This window comes from Pongo abelii, chromosome 2, assembly GCF_028885655.2.
Source record: "Pongo abelii isolate AG06213 chromosome 2, NHGRI_mPonAbe1-v2.0_pri, whole genome shotgun sequence".
Classification (NCBI taxonomy): domain Eukaryota; kingdom Metazoa; phylum Chordata; class Mammalia; order Primates; family Hominidae; genus Pongo; species Pongo abelii.
This window is the reverse complement of record NC_085928.1, coordinates 116,402,826-116,426,500: the sequence shown is the minus strand read 5'-3', so window position 1 is coordinate 116,426,500 and position 23,675 is coordinate 116,402,826. Positions and strand designations below refer to the sequence as shown.

Sequence of the window (23,675 nt, the reverse complement as noted above, 5' to 3'; positions counted from 1 at the left end):
AGTACAGTGATGTGATCATTGCTCACTGCAGCCTCTAACTCCTGGGCTCAAAAGATACCATTTAAAAGATATCCGCACTCTTTATGTTCATTGTATCATTCACAATAGGCAAGCTATGGAATCACCCTAAGTGTCTATTGATAGAGGATAAAGAAAATGAGGTATATGTACACAATGGAATAACAGCCTTGCAAAAGAAGGAAATCCTGTCGTTTGCGACAACATGGATAAGTCTGGAGGACATTATGTTAAGCCAAGCACAGAAAGACAAATACTACATGATTGCACCTATATGTTGGACCTTAAATAATTGAACTCATAAAAGCAGAGAGTAGAATGGTGATTACTGGGGCTGGGGGTTGGGGGAATTGGGGAAAAAAATAAAAAACAAATCATTGCATTTATGACAGCTCACCTTCTGCTCTTTGCCAGTATGAGTGGTAAAAAGCCGTTCTTCTGGATGGTTTTCATTGACATTTCTCTTATTATGAATGAGGGTGTGTGTTGTCATTCATTTAAGGGCCATTTGTATTTTGGTCTCTGTGAACTTTATCTTCATATCCTTTCAGCTTGCTCCCTGCTTTTCTCTGGGGTGGAGCTAGGGTAAAACACTTGGCCTTAGGAGTAAGGTGGGAGGTGGCAGGGAGGGGAACAGAGAGTGAAGAGCAAAGAAAGGGGTGTGTGTCTGAGAGGAGGAGGGTGGGAGGCGGGGAGGGTGGAAGCCCTTTAATGGGAGGTAACGGAACAACCCTTCTCTCCCCCAGGTCTTGTTTTCCCCAAAGAGCCCAGGAAAGGCAGAGCAGACCTTCATCATCATGTGCGACAACTGCCAGATAAAGGAGCTGGTGACCATAGGTGGGCTTGAGTGTACTCCCAGGGGCAGGGCTGGAGAGGCTGCCCCAGCTCCAGGGGCCACTGACCGCACTAGCATTAGCAGCAGCCTACCTGTTCCCTCTGTGTGTCAGGAGCGCACATTAAGAATGCTGCAGCCTCCAGGTGCCAGAGTCTAGTTTCAGGCCCATTGCTCTGGTCTGACTTTGGAGACCCAAGCCAGTGTGGCCTCCAAGACAGTCCAAGGAGCCTTCTAGCAAGAGACTGATGGAAACCTGGGGTGAAATCTTTCATTGTTTCATTTTGAAACTCACTTTGATCTCCTTTGGGGAATTGCCAGTGGCTCACACATAAACAGCCAGAGCCACCTCTAGATTTCTGTAGAGTTAGAAGAGGCATCCTAGGAATCGTGACAAGATGCCCCTGGCCGCCCCTCCCTCCCTTCCTCCCTCCCTCCCTCCCTCCCTCCTTCCTTCCCTCTTTTCCTCCTTCCCTCCCTTCTTTTCTCCCTTCTTCTCTCCCTTCCTCCTTAATTGAGTGCCTGCTATATGCTAGGTTCTCAAAATCACCTCCTTTTGGTCTTCAAAGATGTGAGAACATTAACCTGTGTGCGGATATCCCCCTTTTCCCTCCAGTGTGAGCTTGCAGGAATCATGGTCAAGGCCAGCTGCATGTGGATGGCGGCATGGGTCCTGCAGCAGCCTTGGCCTGATTTCAGCCCTAGTGAGCCTTCACTGACTTCACTTACCCTACTTTGGCAGGAATTGGGCAGCTGATTGCTTTGGATCTGATCTATATTTCTGGTGAAAAAAGCCAACCAGACCCTGGAGAGCTCACAGACTTAACAGCCCAGCACTTCATACGATTTGAGCCTGAAAACCTTCGGTCCACGGCTAGGAAGCAGCTGATTATTAGAAATGCTACGTGGGTAACCCCTGTGTGTGCCCCAATACCCAACCCTTCTCCTTGCTTACCTGGCCCTGAGTCCCAGTGAGACAGGAGGTCCTTCCAAGGGCCTGGGGAAGACTGGGCACAGAATGGATATCCAGATTCAATTGAGGGATCCAGATTGACCCAGTCTATCATGGAAACCAGTAGCCACTCTTGGCTACTTAAATTTAAATCAATTAAAATTAAATTAAGAGTTCACTTCCTCAGTGGCATCAGCCACATGTAGCTAGTGGCTGTCATATTGGACAGTGCAGATCTGTAAGATCTCCGTCCCTTCAGGAAGTTATGTTAGATAGTGCTGCCCCAAGTCATCCTGGACCATCCCTAGCCAGCCCCAGCTTTCCAGAGAGGACATACCATGCCTGTGTAGGGGAAGCCATCCAAGTCCCAGGGTCAGACAGACTATAGTCTGTGGGTTTCATTCTCCTTGCCATTTATTTCCTGACCTGCCTCTGAGCACCACCATGACACCAGGACAAATCTCAGGGAGCCTCCCAACCAGGGCTGCCCTGGGGACCCCAGACATTACACAGGACTCTGTTACCCCTCCCCCAGGATAGCTGCAAGTCCTGCTTCTCCTATGCTATGGAGTTGCCACTGTTCCTGTTGGCAGCCAGTAGGCACATATCTTTCTGGACACAGCTGTCCTGGGAGCCCATAACAGGAAAGGCAGAGGGCAGGGATGGGGTTGATGTGGCAAACCTTGGAAACTCATGTGGTGAGAGACACTGCAGAAGATCTTCCCAATATTGGGGGGTGATGCATAGCCTCCTCCACTTTAATGATTGGAGCATGAGTTCCTGACTTACCATGTCCACTGATTCATGGTAGGTCCAACCTCCAGCTGCCATGGCTGGGAAGCGAGGAGCTCTCTTACATAGTCTCTGTCTTAGACTCCCTCTCCCACCTGCTGTCCCTCACCCAGGTCCCCCCGCCTAGGCTCCTCCATTGGAAGGGTGTGAAGGCTGACCTGGTGTCTTCCTGTTCCTAGGTCCTTTCCTGCTCCCTCTTGGAGCAGGGCAGGGAGGCATGGGGTGGAGGGACCTGGTCCCAGCAGAACTGGGACATGGCCTTGGATGCGTTGCCCCCACAGGCACGTGGAGCTGGCCTTCTACTGGCAGATCATGAAGCCCAACCTGCAGCCCCTCATGCCTGGAGAAACCTTCAGCATGGACAGCATCAAGTGCCACCCTGACAAGGAGACCGCCTTCTCCATCATGCCCAGAAAGGGGGTTCTCAGCCCCCACACAGACCACGAGTTCATCCTGAGCTTTTCTCCTCATGAGGTTCAGATGGTGTCATCTCAGTAGCCACACATGGTTGGATCATGTATTTAGACCCCCCACCTGTGTTCTTTAATCACACTGAAGCCACAGCTGGGCCCACCGAGGTGCCATCCTGCCCAGGCCAGCACTTGGCTGAGTTGGGTTGGAGTACACACCTGGTGTGCGGGGCGAAGCAGCTCATTTTGTCTGGTCTTGATCCCAGACTCAACCCGTCTGCAGCAAGACCCTTGGCCGGCTTCCTCAGCTCTGGGTGTCTCCCACATGTCTACTATGGCAAAAAAACATTACCATCCCCACCCCTACCACAGCAGCCCCTAGAGAGAGTGAGGTGCAGGGACCTGAGGGCCAGGTTAGCACAGCGCTAACCTGTGGGCCACGGTTAGGCTAGAAGGGAATTCGAGCTGGGCATGAAAAGGATGCTCCGGGGCCATTGTTAGTGGGTTTGGGGCTGAGATGAGTGATCCTGCCTCTGGTCCCAGCATCCAGCTGCCTCGTTGTCTGTCCTGGGAGGGTGTGGTGCTTCAGACATGTTGAGGGGCTTTGTCAGCATCAGGAAGGCCTTTCCTTTGCTTCTTGCCCCCAGGCCCAGCTGAGACAGGCCCCTGAGTCCTGGCTTATGTTCTGGAAGCAACTTCACTTTTCCTAAGAAGGGGAGGAGGCAGCAGGGAAGCATCCCTGGGTTTTCAGAAGGTCCTTCTGGTGGCTAGGCTAAGGGGAGGAAGAATTCCCGCCATGCCCCAGCCTTCTCCAGGACAACCTGCTGGAACGCAGTGGTGTTTTCAGGTCACTGTGTTTGCCTTGCAGCTGAGGGATTTTCACAGTGTGCTCCAGATGGTGCTAGAGGAAGTCCCAGAGCCTGTAAGGTGAGAGAAACTGGGCCCTGGATGAGAAGTGGGCAGCTGGGCCTTCCCCCACCTTGGGGGTTCTCCTGGGGAAGGTATCAAGTGAGGGGAAGTGGGCAGCCTGGCCCCCGCAGGCTTTGGGGAGTGGGAGCATTTTTTTGCCTTGCCCTGGCAACCCAGCCCTGCAGTGGGCTGAGCACACTAAGCTTGCTAAACTCACTATGAGGCCACCCCAGCAACTTTGGAGCTGCACCCCAGGCCCATTGCTGCTCTTGGAGAGCCAAACTGGGGGGCCCTCGGTGGTGGTGAGTGCGGAGGGAAGGCTTTGCCCCCACGGTGTAAACCTTCAGGCTGGGGCTCCAGGCAGCCCGGTGCAGAGATCCCAGGCTGGAGGGCTGCAGAGTGGTCCCTGGAGGCAGCAGGGCAGTGCCCCTGTCCCAGTCCTTAGGCTAAACCACTGTCACAGCCATCGGTGCTCATCACCTTTCAGGCACTGGCTAATGCCTCTGATTTAGGGGGCTCAGGAGCTGTGGGTTAGGCAGTGTTTTCTTTTCACAAGGCCAAACGTGGGACAGAGGTAGGGACACGCTAGGACGTGCTTCCAGGTGTGCCGGCTCCTAGCTAACGGTGGGTTTGTGTTTAGTTCAGAAGCAGAGAGCCTGGGGCACTCCTCCTACTCTGTGGATGATGTAATCGTCCTGGAAATTGAGGTGAAAGGCTCAGTAGAACCTTTCCAGGTTCTCTTAGAGCCATATGCCCTCATCATCCCAGGGGAGAACTACATTGGGATAAATGTGAAGAAGGCTTTTAAGGTAGGTCGTTGTCCCTCCCCTGCCGAGGCTGGCTGAGGCAGTGTTGACATGGGTGCGAGTGTAGGGAGGATGTAGCAGGAGGGGCAGATGGTAGCAGCCACTGCATGGAGGCTGAGGCTGTTCCCAGGGCTTTGAAACCAACTTGACTTGCACAGATGCACAGGCCGGGCATGGCTGTCTTCTTTTATCAGCCCCCCAGAATCCTCTGAAAGTTAGGGCTATGGAACCTATTCCCGTCCTTGGCAGAGTATGTCAGCCACATGCACTGCAATGTGGAGGGAGGGTGCTTTTGGGTTGGGAGGCCCATGGCTTTGGGTGGCCAGGAATTAGCCGGGAAGTGTCATATGGACTCTTTACAAGCCCACAATCCTACAGTCCTTCAGCAGGTACAGAATTGACATGAAGGGGCAGTAAATGGGCAGCCTGGTCTCGGGTGTCTTTCAGATGTGGAACAACAGCAAGTCACCCATCAGATACCTGTGGGGGAAGATCAGCGACTGCCACATCATTGAAGTGGAGCCCGGCACGGGGGTCATAGGTACCTCGGGGACTGCAGGAGGGGTTGTGACCTGCCTGGGGCTGGCTCAGGAAGAAATCTTCAGAGTTAAAGGGGCTTGTGCAGGGCTCTTGGTGTCCTGTGACTGCTCTGGCTGAGGCCTGGGATGTGAGGGAGATGAGAAGTCTGTGCAAGCCAGATGTCTGGGCCCAATCATAGGAGGAAACTGCCTCTGCTTCTCCTCTCCACCTCTCCCTTTCCCTCTCTTCTCAGAGCCCAGTGAGGTTGGGGATTTTGAGTTGAACTTTACTGGGGGTGTCCCTGGCCCCACAAGCCAGGACCTGCTGTGTGAAATTGAAGACTCGCCCTCGCCAGTGGTGTTACACATTGAGGCAGTCTTTAAGGTGCTGCAGGTGGAGCTGGGCAGTGGGGTGGGCCCAGAGAGGTGGCAGGGCTGGGACACAGAGCCATCCCCAGGTGGCCGAGTGACAGGCCCTCTGGGTGTCTCAGGGTCCTGCCCTCATCATCAACGTCTCAGCCCTTCAGTTTGGTCTGCTCCGCCTGGGGCAGAAAGCCACAAACTCCATCCAGATACGGAATGTCAGCCAGCTCCCAGCCACATGGCGCATGAAGGAGAGCCCAGTCTGCCTCCAAGAAAGGCCTGAGGATGTAAGTCGGGCACTGCTGGTTCCTCTGGTGCCCCCACAATGAGCCCGTTTAGCTTGCCCTGGTGAAACTTGCCCTGGTGTGTTTAGAGCAGAGCTTCCAGGCTGGTGGAGGAAAAGCCTGCCTGGTGACTTCGGCCTGGCGGTGCCTCCGGTTCTCCCCATCGCTGAGGCAGCTCAGTTCCTCTCTACAGCCAAATGTAATCCCCCATCAGCATTTCCTGTGCCTTTTGCTACCATGGGATTCAGAAATAGGGCGTGGGTTTCTCCCTCAGAGCCGCCTGAGGCAGGAAGAGATGGGCAGCTAGGTTGGGCAGGAAGCCTCCAAGGCTGCTGCTGCTCCAGCCACATTCCCACCTCCTCCCCACTCTCTGGAAGGTTCGGATCCTCCCAGGGATCTGCTACCAGATGGCATCTGGTCACAGGCTGGCAGCCCAAACCCAAGGCTCCAAAAAGAAAATTCAAGATTTATTTCCACTCAAATAGCACTTTTCTTTTCACTATAAAAGTAGGAAAAAAAGCAGCTAAGTATTATCATAATCATATTTAAATGCAATGGGCGATCTGGAACAAGACAAAGTCACAAAAATCACCAGCTACTCGCAAAGTGCCCGCAATGAGTCGTACATCACCGCCCCTTCACCACGGCATGGCTGCAGCTCCCTGGTGGACTGCACATGTGAGACCCTGGCCATGTCTGTTTGGTGACCACACTCTCCTTCTGGCTGCTTCCCACCGAGGTCCCCATCCTGCTTGCCCACTTGCCCTGCAAGTCAGAACACCACACACTTTTCCTTCTGTATTAAGGAGCCCAGGGAAGACAATCCAAGCCACACATATACCTTATTTTGCTAGTGTGCATTCTCTTTCTCCAGGAAAGTGGACTTTCCTTTCCATTCCACGGAGGCCTCGCTCCTTTACCTGATGGCCTGTAGCTGGGCACTCTGAAACCTAGAAGTTATGACAGTGTGCATCAAATTGCCAATGCCATTGCCAAGTACCTGTTACACAGGCTTGGAGTTCAATGCTTTCCTTCCCAGGGCTCATCGATCTCCCACCATGGATCCTGAAACCACAAAAGACTAAGGCTGGGGCTTGGGCTGGGATGGGGCTGGGGGCAGGGTGGCATCAGTATCGTTAGTGTCCATGTTATGTTTAGCCGAGAACCCTTTCTTCAAATGAAACTTGACGCAAAAGCCCAGTACACAGAATAAACTGTGACTGCTCCAGCCACCCAGAGACCCCCTTGTTAGGCACCTCTGCCCCATCCTGCTTCTCCTCACATTCCAGTCCCCTGCACTTCCAGGGATTTCCTGGGATTTTCCAGAGCACAGTTAGAAGCTTACAGACCTCAGCCAGCCTCCTCATTTGATAGAGGAGAGACGGGAAGGGGCAGGGCTTCCCCGGGGTCATACGGCTGATGGGTAGCGGCATCACATCTGATCCCTCTTCTCTAGTTTCCAGTCTGTGGTGTTCTCCCACTGTGAAGAATAACTACGTTTTATAATGGAAATAACTGCCAATGTTATAGTATCGTAAGATAATCCCCTCTCTACAGTTCTCTGCACTCTATTCTTTTGAGCTCTCAAAAATAATGTTGGGATTTGGGGTTTGTTAGATGGTCTCAGATTAGGGGACACAGAGCTGCTGAAACCCAATCCTAGACTACAGCCACCCCCAGAGCTCCAGAGCTCCAAGGGAGATGCACATAAGCAACAAAGACAAAATAAAGCAAAGTGGCTCCTTCCTTACAGGATCAAGTGTCCTTTCTCAGTCAAGGCAGGAAGAATGGAATGTAAAGAGCCCTCCCCAGATGGGGACACTTTTCTTCCTGCTCTTTCCCTTCCCCTCTCCCTTTGTGTGTGTGCCTGGCATGGGAGGAGGGGCAGACCAGGGGCGTGGCGGAGGGGGGTGCAGGTAAATGAGGCTGAGCCTGCAGTAGGGGACAGAAGGAGGGGGTGGGGGAAAGACCACGTGGGTGCAAAGGAGAAATCTGTGGCCACAACAGACTCTCCCCTCCCCTAATCTAGTGACCTGGTAGCTTTCCTCAGTTGAAGCTGTTCAGAGGGCCACCCCCCTAGTTTGGCTCACCAGCTCTCCTCTGGCTCCCCAACTCTCCCCATTTTCCCTGGAGCACCTCCTTCCACCTTCTGTCTCTCAGATCTGGGCCAGGGCATGGGGCCCTCTGACTTATGTATTCCTTTACTTGGAGACTCAGTTTCTATGCTCTTAATCCTGAGACTCTTGTGGCTGTGGTCCCCCACCTGCTTGCCTGTTTCTGGATCCCAGATGGCTCTTGGAAGAGCTGGGGCAGCTTAGGAGTGACCTTGGTTGGGCATGGCCAGCCCCCAGTTCCTCTGCAATTCCAAGTGTCCTCAGTGCTCATCCTCCTGAGTGTTCTCCGGGGTAGGTGTCTCCCTTCGACATTGAGCCTTCGAGTGGCCAGCTTCACTCTCTGGGGGAGTGCAGGGTGGACATCACCTTGGAGGCCCTGTGCTGCCAGCATCTGGAGACCGTCCTGGAGCTGGAGGTGGAAAATGGGGCCTGGAGGTAAGGGGGCCGTGGGAAGAGCTACTACAACAAACTCTATGCATATTCGTGATGTATTTGTCTATATTATATATTTATCTAGAGATGTTCTGAATTTAAAACTATTGAATCCAGAAAATTAGTATTCTATAAAATTTGTAGATTACAGAAAAGAAACTCAAAATGACCCATAATCCATTCCCTAGAGATGATCCACTGATAATATTATGTATATATCTTTCTAGGGTGTGTGTATTAAAGAGATGTAAATTAGCATAACTACTTTCAAAACTACTTTAGCATCAGCTAGTGTTTGCCCTTCTGAGTATACTCCCAGGGAAATCCTTATACATGCACAGTGGGAGATGTGTGCTCATGTTGGAATGCTCAGGCTGGATTGTTCCTACAGGAAAAACTAGAAAAAACCACTGTCTGTCAACAGGAGAATGGACATTTAAAAAGTGTGACATATTTAAATGAGCACATACCATTGTATTCTTGGAGGAACATGCTAGAGGTTTCAAAGGTATTAGTAGTATTCCTTTTTTTTCTTCTTCATTCTCCCTCCGCTCCCCCACTTCCCTCCTTCTCTCTCTTTCTTTCTAATGGAAAACTTCTCACATATATAAAAACAGAAAGAATAGTATAATAAACCCCCACATACTCTTTCCTCCCTTCAGTAATTGTCAACTCACTGCAAGAACTGTTTCATCCATATCCCCTATCTCCTTCTCCTCACTCCTTCCCAAATTATTTTCAAATAAAATATTCATTTTCCTGCTGGGCACGGTGGCTCACACCTGTAATCCCAGCACTTTGGGAGGCTGAGGCAGGCAAATCACGAGGTCAGGAGTTCGAGATCAGCCTGGCCAATATGGTGAAACCCCGTCTCTACTAAAAATACAAAAATTAGCCGGGTGTGGTGGTGCTCGCCTGTAGTCCCAGCTACTTAGGAGGCTGAGGCAGAAGAATCACTTGAATCCTGGAGGCAGAGGTTGCAGTGAATGAATATATATATATATATTCATTTTCTTAAGCTGGCTGGTGATAATATTTTGTTTCTAAAGTTGTGTGGAGGTAGTACATAGATGTTGTTTTATTATTCGTTAAACTATATATATCTTTAAACTGTATATATGTTTTATACTCATTTTTGCGTATATTTGGTGTTTCATTGTAAAAACATTTAAATGCTCATTTAAATCTCTATGGATAGTCTTGAATTATCCTCCAAAAAGACTGTGTCATTTTATACTTCTGTCTACAGTGTGTGAGACTAGCCATTACCCCACACTCTCACCATGACAAATGTTGTTGGACTTTGTATACTTGACCATCTGACAGTTGTTCGAATGTCCTCTCCTGTGATAACAAATACAGGTCTAGGTATGAGTCTTTGCACCGGTCCTTCAGGGCACTTTGCGGGCATTAGATGTGAAGGCTAAGTCTGCCTGCAGCTCAGGGGAAGGGCTTTCTATTAAGTCTTTACTTATTTCCTTTCCTTTTCTGTCTCTGTTCTTTCTCCTGAAAGGACCTTGTATTAACAGAATGTTTACAGTAGCAGGTGATAGAAACACAGACATTATTATCAACTTAGGCAAAAAAGAGGAAGCATTGGTTCATGTAACTGGGCATTCCCACTTTGCTGAATCCAAGGGCCCAACTCTTTTCCCTTTGTCTGGTCTTCTGCTTTCTCTCTTTCTCTACCCTATTTACCCCTTCTCTACCTCCATCCCAACCCCAACCCATCTGCTGCTTTTTTTTTTTGTGGGCCTTTCTCTCCGCTACTGACAAGGGCCCTTCGCACTCACCCTTGGGGAGAGGCCACTTAAAGCTCCAGGCTCACACACTCCCACCTTAACAACCTCTGAAAGCGAATCTGGCTCTTTCCAGAGATAGGCCCTGATTGCTCTTGTGTGGGTCATGTACCCGCCCCTTCCCCGGCTGGGTGACAGGGAGGATCTATCTCTAGAAGAGGCAATCATGTTTTGAAATTTCAAGCTTTGTTGTTCTTGCGTCTTTCCTTTTCTATAGTAATCTGTTATAGTCTTATCAATGCAGCAGCCTCTCAGATTCCCCCAAGAAAAGGAATTTCTGTTTTCCCAGATGCTGGAGTTCTTCTCCTTTACTTTTTGAGTTTTCTTCTGCTTCTAGTAATCTTTACCTGTCCAGTCCTGTTTTTGAATGGAGGAGGAAGCTGATTTGCATAAGGAGCTGGTGGTGTAAGATTCTTCTGAGTAAAAGGGGGTAGATGTGGAGAGCACCCCTATTCTAAGGGGTGAAGTACATGTGAGTCACCACCCTCAGAGCACACAGCTAGCCTGAATCCGTCAGAGAAAGGGACCTTTGGGGAAAACAGCCCTAAACAAACGGTGGAGAAAACTCACACTGGCCAGCTACACAAATCAATCTGTGCCTTCATTCATAAATAAGAATGAAGGAATAGCATCTTTCTGGTTGTTTCTTCCTCGTGACAGTTGAGAGGTCCAGTGTTACTGCAGGCTCTGCCCTGGCCTCTCTCCAGCATGACACCCACAGTCTTCAGTGGGGGCAAATACTGTGGCAGCCCAGTCTTTTTCTTAATTTTCAATTTTAATTTTTATTATTTGTACAAATTTATGGGGTACATGTGCAATTTTGTTACGTGCGTAGATTATATAGTGGTCAAGTCAGGGCTTTAGGGTATCCATTACCCAAATAGCGTACATTGTACTCATGAACTAATTTTTCATCACCCATTTCCCTCCTACGCCCTCATCCTTCCGAGTCTCCGTTGTCTATCATTCCAATCTCTATGTCCATATGTACACATTTTTACCACCCACTTGAGTGAGATCATGTGATATTTGACTTCTGTGCCTGGGGCAGCCCACTCTTCCATGTGTTGCTCTGAGCTCTGGGGCTGGAGCCCTGACCTGGCTAAGCCAGTCGATCTTCCGCAGTGCTTTGCTGAGCTCCCCCGCCCTTTGATGCCCTCATTCCATTGTTAAGTATTGCATTGCACGTAACCTGTGCAGGGATTTCAAGCAGCAGTTTTGTTCTCCTCTGTTTTATCAGTTAACCTGATCACATTCTTTCTTTCTCCTATTTTCTTTTCCTTGTTTACATAACATTTTATTTGCTTTATTATCTTTTACTTCAAAATTTTCACAAATAGGGCATTTGCTAGATATTACATTTCTTTGCATTCACCATTTGTCTGTTTGGCACAAAGCTAGCTTTCTGCCTCTGTCAGCTTTGAATGTGCCTTCCTCACTAAGCTTAATCATTTGTAGCTTAATCATTTTGATTTAAAGTGAGATACGTACGACTCTTCTTTTCACTTGAAGACTTAGAGGCTATTGTAGGGTTATTGGTCTAATTTCAATATTGTTGTGTCTCAAGAAATACAGAGGCCTGAGGAGAGGGAGAGAGACGGGAATGACCAGTAAGTAGAGCAGTCAAAACGCACACAGCATTTACCAGTTGAGCCCATTGTCTTATATGGTTGCTATTTATGGCACCCCAAAACAATTACAGTAGTAACATCAAAGATCACTAATCACAGGTTACCATAACAGCTATAACAAAAAAGTTTGCAAGACATGACACGGAGACATGAAATGAGGACATGCAATTGGAAAAATGACATTGATAGGCTTGCTCAATGCAGTGTTGTCACAAACCTTCAATTTGTAAAAATCACAGTATCTGTGAAGTACAGTAAAGCAGAGCATAATAACATGAGGTATGTTTGTAACTGAATTTCTTATATAGGTCAATTTAGACTTTTTTTTCTTGGCCAGGCACAGTGGCTCATGCCTGTAATCCCAGCACTTTGGGAGGCTGAGGTGGGCAGATCACCTAAGGTCAGGATTTCGAGACCAGGCTAGCCAACATGGTGAAACCCCATTTCTACTAAAAATACAAAAATTAGCCAGGTGTCTTGGTGCACGCCTGTAATCCCAGCTACTCGGGAGGCTGAGGCATGAGAATAGCTTGAACCTGGGAGGCAGAGGCTGCAGTGAGCCGAGATTGTGCCACTGCACTCCAGCCTGGGCAACAGAGCAAGACTCTGTATGCCACACCCCCACCCCCACAAAAAAAAGATTTTTTTTTTTTTACTCAGTTTTGGTAGTTTGCATCACTCTAGGAATTTAGGAATTTGTCCATTTTATCTGTTATGTAATTTGTTGGTACACAGTTGTTAGTGGTGTTCTCTGATAATTATTTTTATTTCTGTATGATCAGTAGTGATGTCCCCACTTTCATTCCTGATTTCTCTAATTTGAGTCGAGCAAATTTTTCTTGGTCTAGTCTAGCTAAAGGTTTATCAATGTTGTTGATATTTTAAAAGAACCAGCTTTTGCTTTTGTTGATTTTCTGTAATGTTTTTCTATTTTCTATTTCATTTATCTCTGCTTTCTAGTCTTTATTATTTCTGTCCTTCCACTTGCTTTGGGTTTAGTTTTCTCTTCTCTTTCTAGTTTCTTAAGGTGAAAGCTGAGGTTTTTGATTTGCAATCTTTCTTTTTTGTTTGTTTGTTTACAGAAAATTGTATTTACAAATATAAATTTTCCTCTAACCACTGCCTTAGTTGCATCCTATAACTTTTCAAATATCATGTTTTCATTTTCATTGATATAAAAGTATTTTCTAATTTTTCTTATGGTTTCTTTTTTGACTTGTTTATTAATGTGTTATTTAATTTGCACATATTTTGTTTCACAAATTTCTTTCTGTTGTTGATTTCTAATTTGATTCTATTGTTGTTGGAGAACCCACTTTATATAATTATAGTCCTTTAAAACTTATTGAGGCTTGTTTTATGGGCTATTCTGGAGAATATTCCTTGTGCACTCGAGAAAAATAATGTATTCTGTTGTTATTGTGTAGAGTGTTGCCTGTTCTGTTTGGTTTATAATGTTATTTAAATCTTCTATTTCAATGTTTATCTTCTGGTTAGTTGTTTTTCCATTATTAAAAATGGGCTGTTGAAGTCTCCAACCATTATTGTTGAATTGTTGATCTCTCCTTCAATTCTGTCAGTTTTTGCTTCATGTATTTTGTGGTGCTGTTGTTAGATACACACATGTTTATAATTGTTATATCTTTCTAATTGATCTTTTTATAATTATAAAATATCCTTCCTTGTCTCTAATAACCATTTTTGTCTTAAAGCCTATTTTATCTAACATTCATGTATCTCCTGGAGCTCTCTTTTGGGTACTGTTTGCGTGATACATATTTTTCCATCCTTTTTCTTTGAAACTATTTGTGTCTTTGAATCTAAAGTGTCTCTTGTAAACAGCATATACTTGGATCATTTTTTTAAAATCTATTTTGCTAATCTCTGCCTTTTGATTGGATTGTTTAATCCCTTTATATTTAATGTAAATACTGATAAAGTAGAACTTACATCTCCCATTTTGCTATTTGTTTTCTGTATGTATTTTGTGTTTTTGTTCCTGCATTCCTCCATTATTGCCTTCTTCTTTGTTAGACAGGTATTTTCTAGTATGCCATTTTAATTTCCATGTTTCTTTTACTTTTTAAAAAGTTATTTTCTTACTGGTTGTCCAGGGCTTTATAGTATATCTTAATTTCAAAACAGTCTGGTTTAGATTAACACCAACTTAATTTCAGTAGTCTGAAATGTTACTGTAATATAGCTCAGCTCTATTCTCTCCCCTTCCTTTGTACTATTATTGTCATACAAATTACATATTTATACATTATAGGCTTATCAAGACAGTTTTACAGTTATTGGTTTATATAGTTGCCCTTTAAATCAGATAGAAAAGTAAGCAAAAATACATTTATTCTGTCTTTTGTATTTACATATGAATTTACCTTGATATGGTTGTATCAGTCAAGGCTTAATATTTATTTCTTAATAACCTATTAAGACATTTATTACAAAGAATCAGCTTACACAACTATAGGGACTAGCTAGGCAAGCGTAAAATCTGCAGGGCAGGTTTTCAGGAAGGGCATGCTGGCATTTTTGGGGATAAGATGAAGTTGTTGTAAACACATGGAATTTCTTTGTCTGGGTAACCCCATTTCTGCTTTTAAGACCTTTTAGTGGCCAGGCACGGTAGCTCACCTTTGTAATCCCAGCACTTTGGGAGGCCAAGGTGGAAGGATCACTTGAGGTCAGGAGTTTGAGACCAACCTGGCCAACACAGTGAAACCTCGTCTCCACTAAAAATACAAAAACTTGCCTGGCATGGTGGCACATGCCTGTAGTCCCAGCTACTCGGGAGGCTGAGGCGGTAGAATTGCTTGAACCCGGGAGGCAGAGGTTGCAGTGAGCCAAGATAGTACCACTACACCCCAGCCTGGGTGACAGAGTGAGACTCTATCTCAAAAAAAAAAAAAAAAAAGACCTTTCAACTAATTGAATCAGGCCCATCTAGATTATCTAGGATAATCTCCTTTACTTAAACTTAACTGATTATGAACATTAATCATACCTACAAAATACCTTCAGCCGTTCAGACATGTAAAGAGCTTGCCCATCAAGCTCCTGCTCTCACAACAAGAAAAGACTGAACAAACTGAAACAATGATTTTTCTTAGATCTATCAGAGAGTTGAGGTTGCAGGACAAGTGGCCACCCCAAAAGCTGGAGATATAGGCAAATACTGAGAATACAGATCAGTTTACCTGAAGCAGAAGAACACTTAAATGGTAGTTTCAACAAATTCCTGGTGGCTGAGTATAGGCTAGCTTAAGAGTTTAAAAATCCTGGGGGCTCAGTAGGTTCTCATGGTGAAAACTGGAAAAAAAATTCTCTCTTGTTGAGCCAGGGTGGGATGGGGAGGGGAAGTAGCCATTCTGAAATATGCCCAGAGGAAAAGCGAAATAAGCCACTTTGAAATAAGCCCGAAGTGTTCTTGCAACAATTTCTCTTACACCCAAGATTTCTACTTTTTGAGCAATTATGAATGGTACTATATTTTAAATTTCGGTTTCCACATGTTCGTTGTTAGTGTATAAAAATGTGATTCATTTTTGTATATTGATCTTATATCCTGAAACTTTGCCGAACCCACTCATTAGTTCTAGAGTTTCTAAAAATATAGATACCTTGGGATTTTCTACATAGACTGCATGTCATCTAGAAATCGGGACAGCTTTACTTCTTCTTTTCTGATCAGTATGCCTTTTGTTTCCTTGTGTTCCAGCTACCTTCCTGTGTATGCTGAGGTACAGAAGCCCCATGTGTACCTACAGAGCAGCCAGGTGGAGGTTAGAAATCTCTACCTGGGTGTGCCCACGAAGACAACCATCACACTTATCAATGGCACGCTCCTGCCCACCCAGTTCCACTGGGGCAAGGTGAGTGAGCCCACAGCACCAGGCAGCAGTCTGCAGCCCTCAGCAACAGATGCCCCTCAGCAACAGATGCCCCTCACGTAGAGGGGGGCATTGTCCCCCAAAATCCTCGCAGAACAGAAATACTCAGCCTCCTTCCCACAGCCTGTCCCTTGCTCATAGTGTGCATAAAAGCTCCTCAAAGGAGCAGCATATCTGGTCCAGCTTTTTCTTGCCCTGCCTCTAGGGAATTCCAGTTCCCTGCCCAAGAAGGAGTTTCTGGTGAACACAGCTAGAGCCTCCTACCCAGCATAGCCCATGACTGGCCCAGGTAGCTGTTGGAGCCCAGTTGTGGTGCTGCTCCTGCCTGTGGCTGACTGGGGAGCTCTGAGTGTCGTGGGACATAAGGCCACATCCATGTGCACCAGAAGCATCTGCCCTCTGCTCCCCATCCCTCGGGGCCTTCAAGGGCAGTTTCTTTAGTCCAGACAACCTCCCAACAAGTGGTAAAGTCCATCTAGGGTTGAGGAGGAGAGGAGAAGGGACCCGTGGTTTATCCCCAGAAGTGAGCACCCAGCCCTGTCGGTTTTGCTGTGGGCCCCAGTCTGCCAGTCTCCAGCATTGCATGCAGCAGTGCTGAGCACTCTCTGGATACTGGTCCATTCTGGGAGCCCAGTAAGTGACAACAGGCTCACTCATGTGTCTGCCAGCTCCTGGGGCACCAGGCAGATTTCTGCATGGTGACAGTCTCCCCGAGACATGGCCTGCTGGGCCCGAGCGAGGAGTGCCAGCTCAAGTTGGAGTTGACTGCTCATACTCAGGTGAGTAAGGCAATGTAGGGCCTGAGTGACTGGGAAGGCACCTTGCCAACCATATGTATCTGTGCCACCAGGGAGGCCCTACCTTAGACCACACTGCTGGTTCTTGTGGGTGGGGAAGAGATTTCTTGCATTTGGGTCTGGGGTCCCCATTCCTGCTGGGTCTGCTCCCTAGGGACACATAGTCAGAGAGCCTGGAGCAGGCCTGGATGTGCCCTGAGACCCACTGGCATGCCTGGCCTTTGGCATGAGCTTTTGTCCTCCCCAGGCCATTCTCTGTGGCCGCAGGTGGGCCCAGCTTTCCGATTTGCCCAGACATCCAGAGCAGAGCTGTTGCTCACAGCAGGCACTGTGCCAGGTACTACTTGGGGAGGCTAACTGGTACCTAGGTTTCCCCCTGGAGTGGCCCAGAGGAAGGCCATCAGGGCGGAATATGCTCAGTCCTAGGGCCGTTGCTAGCTATCCCTTTGTGGTTCTTGTGGGAAAACCTCCTTGCAGAGACTTGCAGACTCAGGTCTCAGTTCCCACTGGCAAATATGGGGATGGTCGGCCTGAGCTCTGGGACGACAGACAGGCAGGCCCAGGTGTGGAACAGATCTTGCTCAGGGAGGGTTTGATTTCTAGGGTAGCAGCTTCATCAGAGGAAGTGTGCAGCTTCTCCAGAGGCCTTCTCTGAGGGGTCTCCCTTCACATGGGCATGCCCAGATATTTGGGGCAGACTCAGACAGCCATAAGCCCTGAGGAAAGGGCCAGGCCTCCTGGGGCCGAGGGTGGGCCGACTGGCTGGGCTCACTCGAGGGACTGGAGATGATCCTGGCCAGAGGTCAAGGCCTTCGTGTTGAACCCTCCACAGCAATCCCCTGTGCTGCGGAAGACCATCTGGGCTCGTCTTCAGAGTCCCCAGCCCTGGTCTGACCCCTGGATGGGCTTTCTTATAGGAAGAGCTGACCCATCTGGCCCTCCCTTGTCACGTGTCAGGCATGAAGAAGCCACTGGTTCTAGGCATTTCTGGGAAGCCCCAGGGACTGCAAGTGGCCATTGCCATCTCTAAGGAGAGCTCTGATTGCAGGTGAGCCCAGGGTTGGGGGTCTGGGGGTGGCAGTGGCCTGAGGAATGAGGCAGCCACGCCCGGGACCAGCCCAGCACCGTGGTGTCAGTCTGCGCCCATCCAATTCCTGCAGCCAAGAAAACACCACAGTGTTATTGCGGCCACTCACCACTCCTGTGGGGACAGCTCCCTTTATCCCGTCCTTGCCCTCCGTGTGGTCTCCCCACACACACTTGGAGGCATATGGTGTCCAGGCAGGCAGGAGATGGCAGGGGACAGGGCTGTAGGTACCCTGGGCTTGCCCACATGTGGCCCAGCAACTGGGAGCCATGCCAGCCTGCCCCTGGCCAGGGACAGTTTGTGCAGAGTTTGAAGCCTCTCTCAGCATCATGGGTGGGCAGGAAAGGTGGGTCTGTGGTTGGCAGCTCAATGGAACAGGAGTCCAAGGATGAAGCCTGGTGTCTGGGCAGCTTCTCCACGCCCACCCAAGATGGCTTTCTGGGCAGGGCCAAGGGTGGCGTGTTACATAGTACCAATGGGCACAGGACAGTGTTTTCAGCACAGAGCAGTGGCCAGGCCACCCAAAGGAGCTCCGCCTGGACTTCGGCTCAATGGTGCCACTGAGGACCCGTGTGAATCGCCAGCTCATTCTCACCAATCGCTCCCCAATACAGACCCCTTTCTCCCTCAAGTTTGAGTACTTCGGGAGCCCCCAAAACAGCCTGAGCAAAAAGACCAGCCTGTAAGTCTTGCTTCTTTCACTTCTCAGGGCAGATGAAGCTGGATGGGGTGTACCCTGTTGAGCCTTAGGTGGCCAGTGGCCCAGTGGCTGGTCGGTGTGAGAGATGGGAGTGTGTGTTTTTACAGGTAGACATGGGGACAGGCAGAGAGGAAATGGCTCCTGCTGTCCACCTCTCGGGCCCTGAGTGGGCCTGTGGGAGAGGCTGGGATTGTGGCCCCTTCTCCTCAGCCTGGCCTGCTGGAGTGGAGGCTTCTGATGGACCAGGCAGATGAGCCTGTAGTGAGGGAGAGGTTACTGTAGACAGAAGGAACTGTGCAGGCCAAGGGGTGGGAGGAATAATTCAGGAGCAGGGAGTCTTCAGGGACCACTGATAGCGTGCCTGGGCTGACATGTGGAGACTGAGATGGGGTGCCCCATAGATCAGACAGTGATCAGCAAAGCTACTATGTGTAAGGACAGAGGCAAGATCTAGAGTGCTGCTTATACATACACAGATACACACACACACACACACACACATACACACGTACATATACACACACATGCATATACACATACATATACACATGCATACACACATGCATATACACATATACATACACATGCATACAGACACAAATATACACACATACACATATGTATACACATATATACACATGCACACACATATACACATAAACATACACACATACACATGCACATACATACATGCTCATATACACACACACACCTACACATACACATAGGTGTGCCAGAACCAGCTAGCACTGGTTCAGGAGAACTGATTGTTAAACATTCAGGAATTTTGCAAATCTCTAACTTGAAATCAAACATTATAATTTAGGACTTTTTTTTTCTGGAATCTCCACTGTGTGGACACCTCACCACCTAATCTAGTGAAGCAAGAGGGCCCAACTTAGAAACCACGGCTATGGGTGGAAGGGGAGCCATGAACAGTTTGTAAGGCATTAACTTTCTATTGTGGAAAGCTAGTGTGTACCCAATGCTGGACAGATGTCAGCAGGAAAAACTGGAAATGGGCCTGTTGCAGAATTCTGGGCTAGAGATGGGGAGTCTGGGCTGGGTTTGTGTCCAGGAGTAACCATGGCACAGAGCCTGTGGGCAGGGAGTCCTGCTTCAGAGCCCGCCTGGGTTTCTGGGGAGGTAATCCCTGCAGCCGGCAGGTGGCCCACAGCTGGGGATGTTTGAATGGTAGGGGTACAGTGGGAGCAAAGACCAGAGAAGGAGGTAAAGGAAAGAACTGACCAGCTCTCCCCTAGGAAGAGCAGGCAGGGCCACCTTCCTCTGCTGGGCACCTGGTAGAATGCTGGTTGCTCTAGAACCTGGCTCAGGTCTTGGGACAGGCTTGTCTGACTTGATACTATTTCTGTGTCTCCACTTGTAAAGTCCCGACATGGCTCCTGCCCTGCTAAAGACAGTGCGGATGCAAGAGCACCTGGCCAAGCGAGAGCAGCTGGGTAAGCGCCACCAGGGTGGGGCTTCGGGGCCCAGGCCACGGCCAGAGCCATGGCCTTCTGTGGATGTGGGCCGGCAGCTGCCAGGGAGTGGGACCAGGACCAGAGATTGCTCTCAGATGGCCAAGGCGCTCCACCTGACAATGCCTCTTCCTGTTGAGGCCACTTCCCTTCTAGAGCACAGGCTCATGCACAGGGCCTGGGCTCCATTTGGGATGGGAGTGGCTCATGAGGGAGGGCTCCCATGGGGACCCGGCCTCTCAGGGAGTAGAGAGGCTGACCACGCAGGACCCTGAGTAGCTTGCCCCTGGATTCTGGGCTCCCAGGAGGAGGGCACATATAGACTGACCAAGGAGAGGCTGGAGGGTGGCTTGTCGGGGACAGTGCTTTGCTCACACCCGAGGGTTTGGACCTCACTCCCAACCCCAGGCCCGTGAATCCCCCACAGTCGTGGTTCTTTCCCAGATTTTATGGAGAGCATGCTATCCCACGGGAAAGGAGCTGCTTTCTTCCCTCACATTTCCCAGGGCATGCTGGGGCCCTACCAGCAGCTGTGCGTTGACATCACAGGCTGTGCCAACATGTGGGGCGAGTACTGGGACAACCTCATCTGCACGGTAAGGGCACACAGGAGGGCAGTGGCCTGGGGGGTGGAGAGTCTGCCCAGCCCTCACCTTCAGCCTCTCTCCCCTCCAACACCTGGCCCTCAGACCCTCAAACCTCACCAGGTTGAAACGCAATGCCCACCGAGCTTGGGATGGGCATTCGTGTCTGAGGCAGCCTCTGGGGTTCTGGCTGAGGCATTTCAGGCAGGAGGGGTCCTCATAAGCAGTAGAACTTTCCACACCTTTTCCCAGGAGGTGCAGGGCTGGGGCCATATCGAGGAGGGAAGAGGAGACAGTAGGCTGCTACCTGGGTCAGGACCCAAGACCTGGAGTAGGGAGTGTGGAGTGGAGGGACAGTAGCAGCCTCCCAGAGCCACGTCTTTACCCCGCCCTCGGTGGGGCTCACCCAGGGGTCCATTTAATTGCTCCAGCACTCAGCGTAAATGGAGCATCTACTGTGTGTGGGTTCCTGTGTGGGCCACTGTAGTGTGGAGGATACAGGGATGAATAAGGTAACCAGCAAGGCACCCCTAGTTTAGTCTGGAGGGATGAAACATGCATACGTTATCCTACCGTTAAGTTGTTAAACAGAAGATTTTCATGAACTATTTAGTAAACTGAACAGATTAATTGTAGTAGATATTTGCTTTAAATTGTGTGTGTTATGTATGACAAAGAATTGATCATGTTAATATAAAAAGGGATCTTAAATAACAGGAAGCTGGGGAAAAGTATCCCAAGTGGGCAAGGTTTGAATAAACAACTCCGAGAAAGACAAATACAGACGGCCAATAAACATATTAAAATCTGTCACCACCACTGATAATTAAAGAAATGCAAAAGAGCCACAAAATACTGGTTTTGACACATTAGCAAGGTTTAAAGTTGTTGGTGAAGATACAGGGGAAAGGGTGCTTTGAGCCCCCTTCTCCATGTCTGTCAGTAGAGGAGTGGATACAGACATTGGGCCACATCCCTAAGGGAATTCTGCACAGCTTGTTATATGATGCTGTAAACTCTTTATTAGTAAAAATTAATACTATATTGTTGGCTGGGTGCCGTGGTTCATGCCTGTAATCCCAGCACTTTGGGAGGCTGAGGTGGGTGGATGTCTTGAGCTCGGGAGTTTGAGAGCAGCCTGGGCAACATGGCAAAACCCCTTCTCTACAAAAAATACAAAAATTAGCTGGGCGTGCTGGCATATGTCTCTGGTCCCAGCTATTCAGGAGGCTGAGGTGGGAGGATCGCTTGTGCCCAGGAGTTAGAGGTTGCAGTCAGCTGAGATCATGCCACTGCACTCCAGCCTGAGCGATGGAGCAAGACTCTGTCTCAATAATAATAATAATAACAATAATCCTATATTGTTAAAAGAAGAGATTATTAAAGGCATGTGCAGCATGCTCCCCATTTATATCTGGGTCTTCACGGAAGAAGTGTAGACACTTGTACGCTGAAATGCTAACAGTAAGTCATGCCGCAGAGGTAGGATTGGAGGTGATTATCACACTCTTATATTTTCTAAAAATAAGATTTATTACTTTTGATTAGCAGAGAAAAGTAATAAAGTTCTTTGCATTTAAGAGACAGAAATTTGATCAAAGGGACGGACTACCAGAGGCCAAAGAGCCTCAGGCTTGCCAGGTGCAGTGGCTCACACTTGTAGATCCAACACTTTAGAAGGCTGAGGCAGGAAGATTGCTTGAGGCCAGTAGTTTGAGACCAGCCTAAGCAACATAGTAAGACCCTGTGTCTACTAAAAAAAAAAAAAAAAGTCCTCAGGCTGGGAGCTTTGTGCAGGCTGCCTGGCTGGGAGGGAGAGTGGAGATGGCGGGAAGTGGGAGAGAAGACAGAGTGGTACACAGTGAGGCTGGGACCAAACTGTGGGGTCCCTGGGCTAGCTGGACAAGTGGAGGCCCTGCCCAGAGGGGATGTGGTGGCAACCAGTGACAGGAGTGACAAAGGGCTGGGGTGTGTTTGCAGGTGGGAGACCTGCCGCCGGAAGTCATCCCAGTGCACATGGCAGTGGTGGGCTGCCCTATCAGCTCCCTGAGGACCACCTCCTACACTACTGACCAGGGCCAGAAGGAACCAGCCATCAGGTGCTCCATGCTCAGCCTGAGCCTCTGCTCCCTGGTAGCCCCTGAAACCCTCCGGCCTCCGGGCTGGGCTGCCCACGTTGGCTTGTTATTCTCCAGCTGGCCTAGGGCCATTGGTGCCACCTACAAGAAGGTTCCAGGCCAGGGTTTTCCTGGGGGAAGGTGGCCTCAGGGGACGTGGCCACCACCTGGACATCTCTGAGGGATTTTGTGGGGCAGAAGTGGTGAGTAGTCAGTGTGGTCCGAGGTCAGCACCAGCCCTGGGGCCCCTGGCACAGTTGAACTGGAATCAGCATAGTCTGCTCAGGGCAGGTGGGTGGATTGCCAGGGCACAGGGCAGCCCCAGAGCCCAGCTCACCTGGTGCCGCCTGGGGAAGGCCCCAGCCCCGGGTCTCATTAATTCTCGAGTGAGGCCAGACCACTGTGGTATTTCCCCCTGCCTGAGCCCCCAGTCCCAGCCCTGCTCCCTACCTGCAAGGTGTATGCTGGCTGTGGCTGTACTGAATCCAGTCTGTCTGCCTCCAGGTTCGGCACCCAGGTCTCCGGAGGAGACACAGTTACCCGAACCCTTCGCCTGAATAACTCCAGCCCCTGTGGTAAGACACGCATGAGAGAAATCACGGCTTTTGCCACAGGCTGTGCCTTGTGGTGAGCCAGGCTGGGAGGGAAGGTGGGAGGGAAGCCAGTGGCCCATGAACAGGACCCAGGTGTCCAGGGGGCCTGTGGTTATGGAAGTGTGGATGGGCCCACGGATGCCCTGCTCTCATCAGGGTTGCTGTGTGGAGGAACAGACAACAAGAGGGGATCCCCTTCTCATTCCTCCAGCCGGCAGGACCTGAGCTGCCTGAGAGCTGCTGGGGATACAGCGGGGACAGGACAGCAGGGTTTCTGCCGAGGGGCTTCCCTCTTGATGGGTGGGACAGATGTGACTGTGGGCTGCAGTGTGTGGAGTGTGTGGCCTACAACTGAAGGAAAGGCTGGAGTGCTGGGGGAACGTGTTGAGGGGCCAGGCTCCCCTGTGGAGGTGGGGGCAGAGTGTAGGCTGAGTCTAAGAGGAAGGGTAAGCCGACGTGGGCCAGGGGAGCATGTGGGGGCAAAGAGTGCTCTGGGCCTGAGGAAGGGTTAGGAGAGGAAGCTGGTGACACTGAAGAGGGGGCCCTGGCCACGCCGGCCCCTG

General features: G+C 49.4%; 1 protein-coding gene across 10 annotated transcripts in view; it reads left to right on the top strand.

Annotated features, from left to right (window-relative positions):
• DLEC1 (DLEC1 cilia and flagella associated protein) overlaps positions 1–23,675 on the top strand; it is a 76,192-nt gene that overhangs the window by 45,414 nt on the left and 7,103 nt on the right. For 6 of the 10 annotated variants that reach the window (XM_054552317.2, XM_054552318.2, XM_054552316.2 and 3 more), the window contains 17 exons: positions 765–855; positions 1,593–1,755; positions 2,876–3,068; positions 3,873–3,931; positions 4,554–4,722; positions 5,167–5,260; positions 5,492–5,622; positions 5,729–5,887; positions 8,294–8,433; positions 15,585–15,738; positions 16,425–16,535; positions 17,471–17,601; positions 18,131–18,322; positions 19,730–19,800; positions 20,263–20,414; positions 22,383–22,501; positions 23,024–23,094. In XM_054552317.2, coding sequence (XP_054408292.2) covers positions 765–855; positions 1,593–1,755; positions 2,876–3,068; positions 3,873–3,931; positions 4,554–4,722; positions 5,167–5,260; positions 5,492–5,622; positions 5,729–5,887; positions 8,294–8,433; positions 15,585–15,738; positions 16,425–16,535; positions 17,471–17,601; positions 18,131–18,322; positions 19,730–19,800; positions 20,263–20,414; positions 22,383–22,501; positions 23,024–23,094 — 2,200 coding nt within the window. The remainder of the gene's footprint in view (positions 1–764; positions 856–1,592; positions 1,756–2,875; positions 3,069–3,872; positions 3,932–4,553; positions 4,723–5,166; positions 5,261–5,491; positions 5,623–5,728; positions 5,888–8,293; positions 8,434–15,584; positions 15,739–16,424; positions 16,536–17,470; positions 17,602–18,130; positions 18,323–19,729; positions 19,801–20,262; positions 20,415–22,382; positions 22,502–23,023; positions 23,095–23,675) is intronic. The other 4 variants (XM_054552319.2, XM_024244231.3, XM_024244233.3 and 1 more) reach the window with 1 other exon arrangement.